General features: G+C 27.7%; 2 protein-coding genes across 2 annotated transcripts in view; both read left to right on the forward strand.

Annotated features, from left to right (window-relative positions):
• The window catches only part of LOC130667885 (WW domain-binding protein 4), a 35786-nt gene that overhangs the window by 5970 nt on the left and 10813 nt on the right, over nt 1–19003 (forward strand). The window lies entirely within an intron of this gene.
• Nucleotides 1215–7008, forward strand: LOC130667886 (calmodulin-lysine N-methyltransferase). Its single transcript, XM_057469799.1, has 2 exons — nt 1215–2355; nt 3725–7008. The coding sequence occupies exons 1-2, from the start codon at nt 1720–1722 to the stop codon at nt 4085–4087; spliced, it is 999 nt and encodes a 332-aa protein (XP_057325782.1). The 5' UTR covers nt 1215–1719; the 3' UTR covers nt 4088–7008.

Genomic DNA, 19003 nt, shown 5'->3' on the forward strand with positions numbered 1-19003 from the left:
TTTTTTTTTTTTTTTTCTTTTTCGTACATGATAATATTTTATGCTGATATGTTTTTTATGGAGTGACATTCATAAGGTGCTCTAATGGATTTTATAAACACGAGAATCTGTCATCGCTGAGTTTTCACGCCAGACGTGTCGTTACTCTAACTGTATATGTGTACATAATTTATATAGATATATATGTCGTGTAGCGGATAGGAAAGTAAACTTAATGTTGAATTAGTAATGCAAGTAATGCTAGAACTGTTTTATGCAAAATTTAGTAAAAAAAAAATTTTTAACGCATTTTAACGAGTTACTTTACAATTCAAACTTTCTTATGTTTAAACTATTAACTTTAGGCTTTTTTTTTATTGTCAGTTTCGGGAAATTTTATTCATGATAAAATTATTTATGTAAACGTACGTTTTACTTTATATCGTTTTCGAAGAATTTAAACTCGAAGTTTAAATACGATATTATACAAAATTGCCATTTACTTGAACAAAATAAGTGATAAATTTTTTATTACAATTTATAAAATACAAGAAATGATTATTGTAAATAAAAAAACATTAGTTTCTTTAACATGAAAATGTTTATTATGTAATAATGTCTGATCACTTAATCATTTTCATGTTCAATGAATATGACATGGATCTGCATTAATCGTTGGTTCTTCTATCTCTCGACAAAGGGAGAAAAAAAAATAATACCTCAATTTCCACCATGTCAACTTAGAGAGCTTCTTCACCATTTTCCCCCACAAAGTGCACCTTTTGTCAATCCATTAATCTATTAATCGATTAATATACTTCAAATCGAAAATCAATACCTCAATTCTCTGATATAAAAATGTCTAGGAACGAACAAAAAAAAATATGAGTGATCATAAATCATATTCCGTCATTTTTCTATCATCCCAAAGATATCTTTAGCCTTAATTAAGGAACTAAAAAAAAGTAAAAGCACAGTTACGAAAAAAATTTTTGACGAAAGAATAATAAAAAAAAAGTGTATTTTTAAAAAAAAGGAAACATAATATTTGTTATTATGAAGGTTGACGAAACACGTTGATCTGTACATTTAAAAAGCAAATAAATGAAACTGACAGATGACATAAATGTGTATACATATTTATATAAATAACAATAATATCGTATACGTATACAGCAACAAGAGGTGGTAAAACTGGTATACGTCAAGCGCAATCGCAGAAGCATCTTAACGCCGGTGTATCCGCGTGGCGCGCGAGTTAGAAGTTACATTAGCTTAGTGCTTTTAGTCTTTCATATATCCTAGAACACTTCCTACATACGTTGTTCATTCATTCTGATTCTTGTCATACCTCGTGTTTCGTTAACGACCACAACATGATTAAATACAATAGAATTAAACCCAAGTAAAGTGAAAACAACTAGACCGTAACTATCAAATGTAAACAATAGAGTAGTTCAAGCTCACTTAAAATATAAAGCTCAAGTTATAAAATCTCGGTTGTCTGTCGTTGTTACTTTGCTATAAATCATGTTTTACATTTTTACAATTGCATTAAATATGTAAATTAATTTGATATTTAATATGTGGCATTGATTGCTGGAATCAGTTCAAACAAAAGAAGTGTAAACAAACAAGTGAAAAAACTTTGTTTTACTCCAACTACACGGTATATCAATTGAAAAATATGAGGACTAGTGACCATAATTGAATTAATAATAATTATAAAGTACAGTAATTATGGCATCAAAGATAACAGTATTGAGAAAGACCGAAGACATTGATGAAGAAAACAGAAAGACGACAATGGCACAGCGAAGGTGGAGATTATTAGCACGTGCATTAACCCACTCATCAGACCAATTAAATCCAGCAGAAGAGGAAATATCAGTACGTCGTTTCACCTCGTTCGGTTTAGTTAATCCAACATTATTAGAAAATGCACCAGTTGATCCCGAATCATCGTGGTATGAGTACAGCTGTGTAATTGAAAACGAACTTTTTATTGCTCAAGTACGACGTATCAACAAGACCTTCACGGCAAACGAGCTTATTGGTTTTAATAATACCGGTAACGTGTGTGTATGGCCGTCTGAAGAATGTTTAGCGTATTATTTATTAAACAATCAAAATATCTGCCGCGATAAAGTAGTATTAGAGCTGGGCGGTGGTATGAGTTGTCTTGCTGGTGTTTTTGTTGCCAAATATTGCGGACCTGCTGGTGTAACACTTACTGACGGTAACGTCACAAGTGTCGACAACGTAAGGTGTATCGTTGCCAGAAACAACATGGAAGATTCGGTTAAATGCGGTGTTGTGCAGTGGGCCAGGGCAGCAGCTGCACTTAGAAAAACTGCCAACGGTAATCGAGTTCAGGTATATACATACAAATATGTCATTTTCGTTTTCATTTTAATTTCTTCCTTTGTTTTGTAATTTTTTGGCACTAAAATAATGAAGATTTTCCATTTTACGGATAGAAGTTTGTTTTGTTTAAAATATAAATGAATACTTGCGCAATTTAAATTCATTATGTGAAAAAAAATAAAAATTCTTCCTTTGTTCCGCAATTTTTGGCACAGAAAGAATGAAGATTTTCAATTTTACGGATAAAAGTTCGTTTTGTTTCGAATATAAACTATTAGTTGTGTAATTTAAATTCGTTATTTGAAAAAAAAAACAACGATATTTTTTCCTTTGTTTTGCAATTTTTTGGCACTAAAATAATGAAGATTTTCAATTTTACTACACGGAGAGAAATTTATGGTAACCGTTCCTAGTACGTTTATGAAATATCATCCCATACCGTTATGGTAATGATTACTTGGAATTATGGGATATAGGCCCATACTTTCTAGGAAAGTATGGGAACAATTCCTATTATTATGGTAACAATTCCCATATCGCATGGTAATAGAATTATGGTAATGATTACCATACTCATAGGAATAGTTTCCATAAGCAAATAGGAACCAATCCTATAACCACATTGTAACGATTCCTAAGTGAATATAGGAATAAATCCTATATATTATAATAACTATTCCCATAGTATATGGGAATTATTACCGTAATATTATGGTAACCATTACCATAATTCCATAGTAACTATTCCGATACCATGAAGGAATTGTACCCATAATTATGGGAATGATTACCATAATATATATGGTTGCCGTTCCTATAATCAACATTTCAAAAAAACCGTTTACCATGCATTATGGGAACCATTACCATAATATATTGTAATTGTTACCATAAATTTCCGAGTAATAAAATTTCGTTTTGTTTCGAATGTAAATGAATATTTGCGCAACTTAAATTCATTGTTTGACAAACAAAACTTCTTCCTTTGTTTTGCAATTTTTGGCACAAAAATAATGAAGATTTTCAATTTTACTGATAAAAGCTTGTTTTATTTTAAATATAAATGAATACTTGTGCAATTTAAAATCATTATTTGGAAAAATAAACATATGCATCAAATTAAATTGTGTCCAAAAATTTTTTGAGTAGGATTAAAAAATTATAAAATAAATTAGAAGAAATTATTGTGAATTTTAGTTGTTTTGACATTGTTGCAACATCTAACATGATCAAGACTTTTAAACATTGAAGCCAAGTGGATTACAGAATATTAAAATGTAATTATTGAAGCACTGATGTTGTTAATACTTTTAAATCCCCCTTATTCATTTAGTGTGGTATTTTTTTTCTTTCTTCTGTTATTGTTGTTATTTTGTAGACAACATGGTGTTCTGAAAGTGGCGACGATTCACGCAGAACTGAAGGTCTTTACGATGTAATACTCAGCGCTGATTGTTTATTTTTCGATGACGTGCGACTTGATCTCATTGAAACAATTTACGGTTGGCTTGCAGACGACGGCATTGCACTGATGATGGCACCTAAACGCGGTACAACATTCCAGAAATTCGCTGAAGCGGCTGTTAAACGTGGGTTCTTAGCAAGACAGATGGAATTATACGATAATCGTGTATGGTCAAGACATCTCGAGCTATTACAGCATAATCATGAATACTCAGCTGATCTTCATTATCCTGTTTTACTTGAGCTTACAAAACAAAGAAATTCATCGCCTAGTTGAAATTTTTATTATTTTTTATTTTTAAAACTAAATGCTAATTATTGTCGTTTTTTATTTAATAGCCAGTAAATTTAAATAAAAAAAGTATGATCTCACACTTTTAATTCACTGTAAAAAATTTGCGGAGTGAACGCGGATTGAATCCGGAGTGAATGAATGTATTTATTTAATCCCCTCGGAGTGAAATTTACTCCGAAGGGGAGTTTATGTTAATATTAAAACTTCGAATCGAAGTGAATGCGGATTTAAATAAAATCCAGATCACTCCGCTAAAAAGACAAACTCCCTATTTACTCCATAAGCGAAATGATTTGTTTTAAGGAGGACAGCCTCTGTGTCGACCGAAAAAATGAGTGATTTTCGGGAATGTTTTTGACCAGGACAATTATAGAATATGGGTATCGGGTTTTTTTTTTTAATTTTGTTAAGTGTAGTTTTTATAAATTTTTATTGAAAAATATAAAATAATCAACAAGTAAAATAACGGTTGACACGATTTCTCGACAACGGGTTATCTGAAAAAAAAAAAAAAATCAACATTATCTGTATAAATGTAGTTATCGTTGTACGAAACCGATTTTTTTAATTTTGATTATTCAAAAAGTAGCGACCGATTGAAAATTTTTTCGTTTTCGCGCTATTTTTTATTTTTTTTATTTATGCAGTCTTAAAAAATACACGGAAAAAAAATATCAGTAAATAATATTCAGATTCTCATCAACAGCGCGCCTAGACCGAATATTAGTAAATATTATGGAGTAGAACGTAAGAAATTAACAACAGATGCATTTTTTTGACGAGTGTCTTGTAGTTTTTTAAGGTTTAAGTAGTAATTTCAAATAGTCAAGCAGTATATTTCAACGATTAACTTAATTATAGCAGTTTAAACATTAAAATCATAATTTTACTGATTGAAACGACATTAGTTATTGATCATAACATGAATAATTAGGAGTTGAACTACAATTATTGTCAATCATTTTCTTCCGTGTAGTAAGAATCAAAATAAAAATAAAAGGCTACGCTTAACCTAGTCTATTTCAAAGACGAATAAAACAAAAAAAAGTTAAATATTGATTGATAATTGCTAGAGTCATCGATGCAACCAGCTCGAAAAAAGTTCTTTTGAGTAAAATGCTTTCAAAGTTTCTAGTTAATTTCTCTTACTGTAAAATCATCTATCTTCTAAATATTTATACTTACATCAATAACTGTAATTCATTCAATTCTTGGAATTTTACTCAAAATTTTCTTCACATTTTCGAATATATAAACTTTTAATTAAAACAAAAAAAAATTGTTTTTTTATTTTTCACAGTGGCTATCCCCCTTAAAAACTTCGAAACTCCAAATGACGGAGTGAATACGGATTTGAATAAAAGCCGTAATCACTTCAAATTCACTCCCGATTTTTTTACAATGTAATGATATTATTGTTTTAAATAATTTATTGACTTTAAATAAGAATTAGCTAAATAAAAATCTAACTAGAAATTTTTTGGCAAAATTTCAACGTAACATCTTCATTAATTTATTTTCATTTATGTTGCCAAATATTGAGATAAAAACATATCTTGATTCTTTCTTTTTAAAAATTCTTATTAAAATAGATGAAATTACCCAAATATATTTATTTTTTCAAAAGTTCATGCAAAATTTTAAATTAATGTTGAAAAAGAATTTATATGTACACTGAAAAAAAGAAATATTTGTCCCAAATAAATCAATTTATTAGTGGCTTTTTTTTTGAATAATTGTTAATGACAAATAAATATATTTGGTTCAACAAAATATGACAGTTGATTCAAATAATTTTATAATTTGATGGAAATATATAATTTATTTGTAGTAATTGGATCATTTCTTTACCACAAATAAATCACTTATTTCACGCAATTAAACTACTCAAATATATTATATCTTTCTCACAATTAAATATTTATTTGGCCATATTCAAATATACGATATCTTTGGTTCAAATAAATCTTAGTTGGCTCAAATAAATCTTTTTTTCAGTGTATTAGTGAAAACATTAAAGACGACTTTTTATCACTAGTTATAGTTTTATCTTTAAAGTTTTGAAAACTCTATTCAAAGCTTCATGTTGAAGTAAAAGTGTTCTGTATATAAAATGCATGATTAAAGTATGACTGTGATATTCTAATTATGTCTAAGAAATCCAATTTCTTTTTCAAAAGAAGAGTAAAATTAAAAAATAAAATGAAGTAAAGTAAAAAAAAAAATTATATACTTTGTAAAACATTGATTAAATGTTTTTGAAAATTCGATTAAATTTTAGAGATTTAAAAAAAAAGAAGATTCTTGAAATCTAGATAAAAATAAAGATCTTTGAGACGATATTCGACGTAAGTAAAATAAAGTTCAATTTTATTTTCATTCAAAATGTTGAATAAGTTTAAACCGACCGTAAAATTCTGAGTTTATTGTAACATATCGTCGATTTAGTCATCGAGGATTTAGTCAATCGATTTGCCTTAATTTTTTTTTTTCTCAAAGCTATTTCATTTTATGTTTGAGTATAATCTATTCTATATTGAATGGTTGTTTGTAACGTGAAAAGATTGTTAGTATATTTTGTAAACTTACTAATTAAAGATTTAATATTGTATAAGGGTTACGGGCTTAGTTCATGTACTTTTAATGACGATGGAACTAAGTAACGAGAGAAGCTTAATAATTAAGACCCTTGTATGCTTCCACTGCGTATCATGTATACTTTGTATAGCTCCGACGAAGGACCAATCTAGTTAATGCTAGTCAATTATTCTAATTATTAATTATGTTCATTAATTAAAATATATTTGTCATTGTTACTTATGGAGATGTATAAATTTTACAGTAAATTGTGAATATTTAATTACATCATTAAGGATAATAAATTATTTTAAATTTAATAATTATCTTGTGTACTACTTCTTTAATTTTAAAAGCTCTTATTCTGAATGTAATTTGAGTTTGACCTATAAACGCTATACAGAAAAAACAACTTTAAGAATTGGAAATTTTAAATCTAATATATTTTTAGTACAAAAATTTGAGAATTTTATTCAGAATCATTTTCTTAATCGAAGAAATCTGAGCTCAGCTCGAAATTTGTTGATCTTATTTTTTTTGTAGTACTGTAAATAAATTTCGATTTTCTCTGTAAAGAAAATTACTCTTTATCTTAAATATTCGATACTGCCATTCTAATATGTCGTATCCCACATTTGGTAAATTTTTAAGGAGACGATAAAAACGTTTCACGGTCGCAAAAGAAAAATTATTTGTATTATGTTTACATTGGTATAACCTACAAATTTATTATCATGTTTTCTATAAAATACAGGTATTTGTAGTGAATAAATAATTTTGAATTACATGCTATAAAAAAAGTAAAAAATTATGCATAATTATCTTCTTACTCATGTCGTTAATTGCTTTTTTAAAATTAACTTAAAATTAAAAATACTAAGCGTGACTGAACCTATACGACATATTAGAATATTTATTTAAACATAGGGGCGGAGGGGGCAAAGTGGGCCCCTCAAAATTTTCTATACGCCAATAAATTGGGATGGATACAATAAGCTTATCAAAATTTCTTATATAATGAGGGCTAAAATAGATCACCAAAACTGTTCATTAAATGTAATTTATTAAGAAAGTTAAAGATAGTAAAATTACGTTTTGAATTTATATCGCAGCAGGCTATTAAAATGACTTTTATATTATTAAAATACAATTGATTTATAGTTATTTGCAAACAGCACACGTGTAAAGAATAAAAAATATAAAATCCGAAATTTTCAGGAGAGCCCACTCTGCCCCTAATTTTCGATTTTTCAATTTTAATGGACGCAGCATAATGAAGTGAAAGTAAGTATCAAGGGTCTAAAAAGAAGTAAACGCGTAAAAAAAATAAATGAAATTATAATTATTTTTCTTAAGAGGTCCACTCTGCCCCCTCTCCCCTACTAAATAAACATTTTGACCTCTAAAATTTTTACATAAGCTGCACATTGTTACAATGATTCCATTTTTCAAAAAAAGTGAAAATGTCAAATTCTGTAGGATACGACGTATTAGAATGGTAGTATCTAATATCACTACTTAAGAAAATGGTGTTTTTACAAAAGTTGATTTTTTTTTCAGTTGATTGGCTTGTAAGATTTAATATTTATAAAAAATCCTTTCTTTTTTCAATTTTTAGTCTAACTATTTAGAAACGATAATTAAAGTTATAATTTTTAGTTATGAAATTATTAATTTTTAATTAAAAAAAAAATAATAATTAACTTTTGAAATAAAAATTAAATTTGCGATAATTAAAATTTACATGAAATTGTTGATACCTGGAAGCTGATGGGCTTCACGCTCGTGTATAATCATTAATCAATTTACCTCACGTTTAATAGACTTAGCTTGTCTAAATGCACTCGATAGAAAATTACAAATTTTGTTTACTATTTAAACTCGACATCCTGGTTTTAGTTAAACACTTTATAGATTATGCTTCGGAATCAATTAATTTTAATTGCTTGCCATCTACGTCAATTTTTCTTCTTTTTAATCTTATTAAAGACTTTTTTCTTTGCCCTTCCAACAATCAGGTCAACGATTTTTTTTTTCTAATTTAAAAATTCAAAATATTTATCATAATTTAAAAAATAATAAAAGTAATGACCAGTACATTAGTCGATGAATTTTCCGTATGAAAAAACAAGAAAAATTTTTTTATAAACCAATGACTAAATTTAAAAGCCTTTCCTTAATGTCTGCAGTTGAAGACTCGGTTGCCAACACAGTGGAAAGCTTTTGTGACTTGAATTATACATATATGTGTTACAGTTTATCTGAGTGTCATTTACCAGAAAAATAATCGCTCTCATCTTCTTGAAAATCCCATGAAAATTGTTATTGAAGTATTTTGTCTAAGTCTGAATCGTAAAACCTCTTAGTGTTTAACAATTCATTGCCAAAAACCATTCCATCTGTTGTTAACATATATAAATTGTAAACGGTCTCTTTATAGCCCATTTACTGTTGTTTTACTGAATAACAAAACAAAATTAAAAGACAAAACAAGAATTAATGTTTCATTTATTAAAGATGTTTGTTATAAACTCAACACGAATCAGCATGTATTTCTATCTGTATAATCCATACAAACACATGCGTGTATATGTATATATATATATACATAGGTTTTGTGTATATTTGTATTCCTGTTGTGACTGCTTAGCGAACTGTCCGGTTTCGCAAATGAATACCGTGTGATGTAGGGCCAAGTAAGTTTATTTCTGTAACTCGTATTTCCTGTCGTATATCAATCGTTGGGACGCGTGCATTAGTTTTAATTAGTTTCTGACCCACTGTGACACGCAAACTATTCATATGCGAAATTCTAATTTTAAATTGACATTGAATATACGTAATGTTAATGTAATTAATTTAATTAATTAGAATCTACAGTTATAACATTATTCATTATATAAAGACATTAAAGTTGATATCATCAGAATAATATAAAATTTATAAAGGTATGTGAGGAAACTTGTTGATAAACTTATTTTTATGATAGTTGTAACCGTGAAATTTTTTCAATGGGATTAATTAATTTTGAAAATCTAAACGTGCACAACTCAATTGGTCATTTAAAAAGCAATTAATAGATGGCGCTCGTATTTGTAAGCAAGTATTGAAAAGAAAAAATCGGTCTATCGGTTGACCCTGTGGGCCAGCCCCAAAACTTCCCGCTGTTTTCGAGCTCCTGGAGCTCAAAAAAATTTTTGTGAATACATTTTCGAGCTCTTCGAGCTCGGAAATACTTTTGTATGCTGCACACAAAAAAAAAATTCTCGACTGAAGGTAAATATTCTTGATTCAAGAAAATTTTTTTGGAGACCTAAATTTTCTCAGATAAAGTAGAAATCTTCTCCAACCAAGACGAATTCTCTTGGCTCAAGAAAATCTTGACTTGGTTCCCGAAAACGTTTGTCTTCAAAAATATTTTCTTGACTCAAGATATCTGTTTTTTCTGTGTGTTGTTTTAAAAAAAAAACGTTTTTTACCATTTTTTCACCAACGATATCTCTCAAATGAATTGACAGATTGAAACGGTTGAGGTGGCAATCGACGTGTTTTATTGAGTTCTATTAAAGCTGATCAGATTTTAGAATTGATTTATCTAGTCGTTTTTGAGAAATTTCAAAAATACTAAAAAAAAAAATTTTTTTAATTCTTTCGACAACGGTTTCTCTTGAACGAATGAACCGATTTTGATAGTTGAGGTGGCATTCGACGTGGTCTATAAAGTTTCAGAGCTCAGTTGATTTTGAAATCAATCCATCGAGCACATTACAAGTTATCCAGAAAAAACATTTTTGAAAAAATTTTATTTTTAGAATATCTCCGAACAAGCCCTACCGATCAAGCTCAATTTTTCACAGTTTTGATTTATTAACAAGCCGCGTCGAATGCCACCTTGACGATCAAAATCGGTTTATCTGTTTAAAAGTTATAGATATTTACATCATACGTACGTACACTCGGGCATCATCTTGAAATTAGTCAGAATGGCTTCCTAGAACCTCAATACGTCAAGATCTCTTAGAAATTCGACATTCGAAGATCGGACCAAAATCAATAACTTCCCGAATTTTTGAAAATTTCCAATTTTCTTAGCGGGAAATTAAAACTTCTGTACTCTGAATTTTTTCGGTTTTTTCATACTACGGGGGTATGATCTAATTTAAAATTCCTAGCACTCTATCTTGATAACTTACATTCAGTTCTGTTCAAATATACGCGTTTACTCAAAAATAATCATACACAAACATTTAAAGTTACTTGCTTTTTATTTATTTTTAATGTTTTTAATTCTCGTAGTTCAAGACGAAATGTAACTTTTTTTGAGCTCGAAAAGCTCAACAATCCAAATGTAGTCAAAATTATTTTCGAGCTCGATGGGCTCAAAAGTTTATTCACAATACTATTTTCGAGCTCATGGATCTTATTCATTGATTTTTTTTTTATTTTCCATCCGGATTTTTTATGCATGCTCCTTGAAACCAGTATCCCCAATTACATACGTAGCCAGCACAGCACTTGTAGCCTTGCTGCGGATGACACTGGAGGAAAAAATTTAAATACATTTATAGAACAATTAATTCACTTGATTTCTTTATTTTTTTATATTTCTGTCGATATAATGTTTAAAAAAAACCTTCTATTTGACTTATAAAATAAAAACTATCAGGAAACTTAATTCTCTGATCTTAGATATTTTTGCGAGATTTAATTTTCGACCCATAACTTATTTAATTTTCATTTTATGGACTCGCGTTACAGAACCTTTTTATAGAAAATAAAATTTACTTGAAAAAAAAGTTCTGACTTGCGAGTTTGTAAATTAGAAATTCAAAAAGTTACGGGACTTAGAAGTAAAGTAGAAAAAAAATTTTTAATTTTGGGCTGTTCCGCCGGTATTAAAGTAAAGACTATAATTTTATATTTTTTGAACTTCCAGAGTAGATTCGTAAGACTCAAATAAAATTCAATAAAAAATTAAATCTTTTAAAAATTGAATGAATTTTTTTTTTAAGTTTATTAAATTTAAGATTAAATTTTTTTTTCACTGTACTATGGCATTTCCTTACCTATTGGCCGAAACATCCTCTAATTGCACTAGCATAAAGGCTCACAAATATGATGATAGCTAACAATAAAATATTCGCTGACATTTTCGACTTTTCTCAATTTGAGCTGTAAAAATATAATAATAAAATTCCTCAATCATTACGACTTAACAAACAAAATTACGTTAATTTTGAACTGAAACAATATGGTAAACAATGAAATTATCTGAAAGATACGTTTAAAATTTTTCTCTTAAAATTAAATAGTTTTAAAGTTGTAAAAATTAAAAAAATTTCTAATTACTCACAACTTCAATGAAAAAATTTAATTAACTATTTGAAAACGTTCACAGTCTGCAGGTAACCTCCATTTGTTGTAATATTGGGTGAGAAATTCCCATCATATTTATAGTCAACAGGTCCATAATCTGCTGACTTCTTGCTGATACGCTTACCCCTGTTTATTTCAATTCCAAATGAGTCGAACCTTTGATGATTTTTTTGTACAATTTCGATCTCTCAACCTTTAAACTCTTTAATACGTATTAAAGTTAAAATTAAATTACTTAGTACAATGTAAACTATAAATAATAATTTATCAACTCGAATGAAAAAACTATATACTGTTTTTTATATACTTAAAAATATAATGATGATATAATAAATTATACAGAAGTATGTATTGAAAAATATACTCAAACAATATAGATAATTTCGCTTATTTCAAAATATATTTGAAGATATATATAATTAAATATAATGAATAATATATATTATTTATATATGACAAATATATTTATTGGATTTATGAAGGACGCATATATATATATATATGTATGCATCAGTTATACGTATAAAAATATCCGATAACACAGTCGTTTAAATATATTTATTTTATATTTCTCATATAAATTTAAGAATCTTTTGATAAGTACCATATATTAAGTCTTATTATTAATTATGTATTTTAGGCTATATAAAAATCACTAAAATAAAATATATTTGTTTATTATAGTTACTAATATACTGAACATTCACACATATATTTGTATATTTACATCTAGTGTCTATAGAACAATTTTCAATAAAATTTATAACAGAAAATTAAAAAAAGTCAGATAACGGAAACTGACATGTTAAGAATTAATAGATTCATTTTCATCATGAACAGCTTCGATATTTTTGGCCAACACATCAACTATATTTTTCTTCCGGGAAGTTAAAAAAAAGGTTTTTTTTTGTTTTTATTGCAGATGAAAATAATTTTTTACATTGTATCGATTTAAAAAAAAATGATAAAATCAAATAACAAATAAGTGTAAAACGTTTTCTACGTGAGTGAATCAGCTCGGACCGAGTAAGTGTTAGCATAACACATCTCATTGCTTCACAAATGAGTTGTACAAAAAAATGATTAAAATATAATATTTCTATGATTACGTAGTTATGCAATTGATACACATGTGTAACGAATATTAAACAATTTTGAAAGTAACTCGAAAGAGAACTTTGTTTTGTTTATATTGGCAACTAGTAAGCTTCTTATCGTTCTAAAGATATGTCTGACACTTCTTGATTTGAGAATAGTTTGCACTGATTTAGATGAACATATTTAACATAAAAAATCTGCTTCCTATGTTGGTTCTTCGAATACCAATTTCGAAATATTCTTGTTGACATTTAACATTTGTTTTGAAATATTTTAATTATTTTTAACTCGTCTCTTATATTCTATATATTTTTAAACAATTGAAATTTTTTTCTCAACCTAATAAGTTATTGTATGAAAATTAATAGCTTATGGCTATTTTTCCAACACAGTTGAGCCTAAGAAAAAAAAACAATGAACATGGCCTTTTGATGTTATCATCTATATAAGAGTAGACTCTTATTTTTTGATCAGGCCATTAGTATTAATGGTGAGCTTATAAATTTTTATAACAGTTTGAAGATAAACACTTAAAGTTGTTCCATCAGTACCCACTTTAACTTGTACTGAACTTTCATATAAACTTATGTAGTTAGAGACTTTTATTTAGGTTTTAATAATTCAGAAAAACCTCCTTGACATTGTATGCTACTTTGGCTTTCGACTATTCACTTTTAATATTTTTTAAAACAAATAAAATTTAATAAATTTCAGTAAATATGACTGAATGTAAAACGAGTATTGGTTATTTCTTTATTGATAGAGTAAACAAAATAATATAACTTTTGTTATTATATAAGAAAAACAGCTGTATCAAATTAGGGCTTAATTCTGAAACAATTAAGCTTATTACTGAAAGCTAAAAGACTTATACCTGTATATATTCATGCAGTGAGATCAATCGAAATTGGAATAGCAGGACGTTAATGAAAGAGAAATGAAGGGGTAGACGAAATAATTGAAGGAGTGCCAGTTAAAGTTCGACAGCAAATATAATATTAATGATAAAAAGGCCATTCGGCAGCCGAAATGGCAGTAGATTCCTTATTATTTAATTATTTATTCTTCTGCCTGACAATTTACAAAAATATTATCTTTTACATATATACATTTTTTTCCATACTATTTGAACCAAAAAATATGCGCGTCAAGTTTCATTAAGATCCTGCCATAATTATTAGCGTTATTGCGACCACAAGGCTCAATATTCATAATTAATCATATAGTTGATTTTGAGCGTCATAATGAATGAACGATACATTTTTAGATGAAGTCATAGTAGTATAATTTGAACCTTATTTTATTAGCTACGTTCAAAAGATATTGAGAGTTAAGGCCGTAAAAATTTTTAACTTCCCGCTAAGAGAATTGAAATTTTCAAAAATTCGGGAAGTTATTGGTTTCGGTCCGATTTTCTTCAATTTTTTTTCAAGTTTTCAGTCATTCTGTTTGCAAAAAATTGTCGAAATGGCAAGTTAAATGACGAAAATTAAAGCTCATTTTATGAACTTTAAGATAAATTTTACGAAAATAAGCTATCGCTATTTATTCAAAAGTTATTCGGAGAGAAATTGACAAAAAATGATTATTTTTATCATTTAATTTGAAAAATTTTAATCACCCGCAATTTTTGAATTAACCGACCGATTATAATAACAAATATCATGACAGCTATCATTTTTTCATAAGACGTCCCCAAATATACTATCAATAAAATTTTTGGATAACAAATAAATAAACAAATTATTATACGAACAATTTCCAATTCACTCAAACAATTAAAAAAAAGTTTTATGCAAATTATCTGGAGAATGTGCGGCACGTGCAAATGACTACAGTCCACAGCGTACAGCCGTATAAGATCTAAAGGAAAGCGTTGTGTGTTGAACGATAAATTCCAAATACGAGATTCAATTAACTTTAACCAATGCACTTGAGCAGTTATATTGCATTACAGCTGTTAGAGACTTGTGATGATTAGTACAGCAGATTTCTGTTTGCACATATAATGGGCTCAGAATGTTGGTATTCTGATAAATATTAACTTTGATAACTGTTTATCTTGGCACGTACTTTAAATTCTCTATTGTCTCATTCGTTTTCAGAAATTTATGTAATCTAGTGTTTTGATTACAGTATAAATAAATCTTTAATATTCTTTATGGCATCGTAGATATGTTTGAATTTATTTTACAATGCACAGTAAATAACAAAATAGATAACAATATTTGTAGATGATTAAGAAAATTTTTTTCTCTTTGATGTTCATTTTAATTATTAGCTTTGATTATAAAAATTAATTTCAATCATAGATATCTCACTTTTCCAATCAAATATTGGTTAATATTAATGGATCTAATGGATTTCCCTATTCTCACTTTTCAAATATTTGTAAAAAAAAAGGCCAATCGATATCCGAAATGGAAATAGATTTCTTTTCATTCCTTTATTTTGAAATTTTAAGATGAAATTGAGTGAAAAGATAATTTTCTTGTACATTTTTAATGAATTTCGAGCTCAAAAACCGCCAACGATAAAATGATGGAATCTTAATTATAACACAGAAATCAATCATGTAACTTTGAACCTTTATTAAAATTGAAAAAATGATCGCTAAACAAAAAATAAAAGCAGAAAATATACCTTATTTTCTCAACTATGACGTCCGTTTTACCCAATAAGGCTACATGTTTCCGTTAAAATGTTGGTTGAGGGAAAAGCAGCGGAAGTAGCGTTTTTCGTTAATTTGAAAATTTTAGATCGCCACCATTTCTAAACTAATTGACCGATTTTGCTCATCTTCAACCGAGATAATCGTTTATAGAAGTGTGTCAAGTTTAATTAAAATTCGTTTAGAATTGTAGTGGCAATCGTCCCAACAAGGTGCGTTATATATGAATCTATACATGAACTTTTGAACCAATGGTGTTTTTGAAACCTACTCGACAAATTATGATAGGCTATGAAATTTACTAAAAAATCAAAGTTTTAAAGCTACAAAAATTTTTTTGAAGGCTAAAATTGTGTGGGAACTTCTGCATGTTTACCTTTACTTCATTTAATTAATTTGAGTAATTTCTACTAATGAAGTATTTCATATTTACATAGCAATTGGTCTGATTGAATACACAAAATTTAATTTGAATTTCAAAATCAATTATCTAAAGTGTTCGTTATAATAAACCGAATTATAACAATAATATAATGAATATAAAATTTATAAAATAAATGAAAGAGATAAAGTCAATTAATAAATAACAAAATGAACAATAAATCTATATTTGTATTGACTATTAAAAGCATTTCGAAAAGGATTAAGTTTTGGTTTACGAGTACGAATAGTTTACATTATGCGTGTCCCCATTAGAACATTTGGTTTTAAAGTATATAAACAGACTGCAAGTTCACTGGCAGTTATAAAATCAAACTGAATAGTGTACATTAGTTCCAAAAAGCCTGATGTTACCTAAATAGACATCTTGAACGTTATACGAGGACGTGATAGATCGAATATTGATTGCTGTGCAATTTTCGTAATTTTCAGCTTCGGTAAATTGATGGGCTACAAATTAAATTCTCATCATCTATACGGATTTTATTACGCTCAATAAATTTACACTATTAAAATTAAATTTATAATGTCTTTGTCATTAATTAACCTATTTAACCATTTTCGTGTATTGTTACATATATATATCGAACTATATGCGTATTATTTTAATCCTATTACATAAAAATCAGTCCATATAAAATGACAAAGGCTACAGACTTTATTCAAAATGTGAATGAGGTAAATAATAATAATAATAATTATTAATCGCATTTGTAGAGATGAATGGATTTAAATTTATTTTTTTTTAGTAGAAAAAAAATAGAGGGTAAAAACACAAATATATTAATTCAATTAAATGAATTCAAAGTGAAATGAGAATATGATAAAAATTGTTGCAAATTAGAGACATTCAAACATCGTGCTCTATTAATAATGTCACCTATTTATAAAGACGTGGGTAAAAATAACCACTAAATCTGGCTGCACCAAATCGTCTAGACTACAAACGATGCATCATCTTTGTGATCATTTGTATGATTAACTTTTTGTTATTTACTTTTTCAAATTTATATTTTATTCATGTTTTTGTGGAATCAAAAGTATGGACATTTATTATCACATATTTTTCAATTTTATTCTATACATTAATTTTTCTATTATAATTATTATTGCTTTTTTACTGTGCGTAGCAGAAACCTGTTGCTGTTGGTTACCAGCTTCTGGATAGAAGTGATTGCTTCCATCCGTAACCTTTTAAAAACTCACGAGTAACTTTTTTTATTTGTACATTCGATCTTCGATAAAAAAAAAATATAGTTTCGAATGAAAAATAATTTTTTTTTTTTACACAAATTTCTAGTGAAAAATAATAAAAAAAAATAAAGTAGAATGAACTCGTGTGTTTTTGTTATATCCGGGATTAATTCAATTTTTTAACTGCGAAGTTCGATAAAAACCGAAAATATGGTTCGACGTCAGGAGTGGAAACAACTTTAAGTCAATCAACAAAGAAGGAGATTGAAATACATTGTAAATAATATTTATTGAAGAATTTAAACAATTAACACTTTTTATTACGTATAAATTTTACTACTGGAAAAAAATATTTATCAAATTCGATGAAGTTTTCTAGATTCCCACTATTCCTTAAAAGTGAGTTTTTCGGATTAAATTTTCTGCAGGTGACTTTCGACCTCTAGAAATTAAAATTTATCTTTATCTTCATATTAGCATATGATTATTTGCAAAATATGTTACTACAATAAGTACACCGTTAGAAATTTTGTGTATTTGTGTTAAAAAATTATTTGATTAAATTTTTTGTGTTGATTTTTAACACAGAAATCTGTTAATTCAACACAATCCGTTTGTGTTATTTTACTTTAACTGATTTTTTATGTTAAATGATTAGAAAATCTAGAATTTAACACATTTCTTGTGTTATTCGAAAATGGACACAAAATTTGTGTTGTTTGACTAAACATTTCCGCGCAAATTTTCATTACTATAACCAAGCAAAGCATTGTAGCAGCATTGTCTGCAGGGAAATTTGAATTATAATTTATTTACAATTAAATACATACATTTTACAATTAAATTTAGATTACTTTCATACCTTTTTGACCTGGTTCAATTGTTCGCTAAATTGACATAAGTTCTACTAAGGGTAGATCAGTATACTTGAGTTAGTTAGGTTATGTGCTTATGTTTATTAGTTCATTTCAACACGAAAAATGTGTTAAATTTACACAAATGTTCTGTTAAATGTACACAAATTTTCTGTCGAAAGAACAGATTTTATGTGTTCAATTTTATTTAACATAAAATTTGTGTTAAATATCAACACCAACGCAATGTGTTGAATTAACACAAAAATTTGTTTAGACCGTATGCAACACACGATTTGTGTTGAATTTAACACAAAATTTCTAACTATGTATAATTGAAGTATTTTTTAATGATATAGATATATGATATTTTTAAATAGTGTCCGAAATAAATAAAATTTAAATAAGAACAGAAGCGATTTACAAAAATATTTTGCGATAAACTTAAAAATAGAAATTTTATTTATTTATACATTATAATAATGCATATTTTCGTTTCATAAATTGACATTAGAGCAAAGTATACAACAAAAATAATAAGCCATGCGAAACATTGTAGTAGTTAGTGGAGTTGACAAGCGACACAAGTAGATTGATACTGGTTATAGCCAGCCACACTACATTGCATGCCCTCTTACCCTAATGATGTCTGTATATTATATTACAGTAGTATCACGAAGCTAATCT

The sequence above is a fragment of the Microplitis mediator genome, chromosome 5, assembly GCF_029852145.1.
Source record: "Microplitis mediator isolate UGA2020A chromosome 5, iyMicMedi2.1, whole genome shotgun sequence".
NCBI lineage: Eukaryota > Metazoa > Arthropoda > Insecta > Hymenoptera > Braconidae > Microplitis > Microplitis mediator.

Excerpts from the sequence above, each read along its gene's own strand:
- LOC130667886 (XM_057469799.1), top strand. The coding sequence starts at position 1,720 with ATGGCATCAAAGATAACAGTATTGAGAAAGACCGAAGACATTGATGAA. Across the intron at positions 2,356-3,724 it reads CCAACGGTAATCGAGTTCAG|ACAACATGGTGTTCTGAAAG; the intron begins GTATATACATAC and ends GTTATTTTGTAG.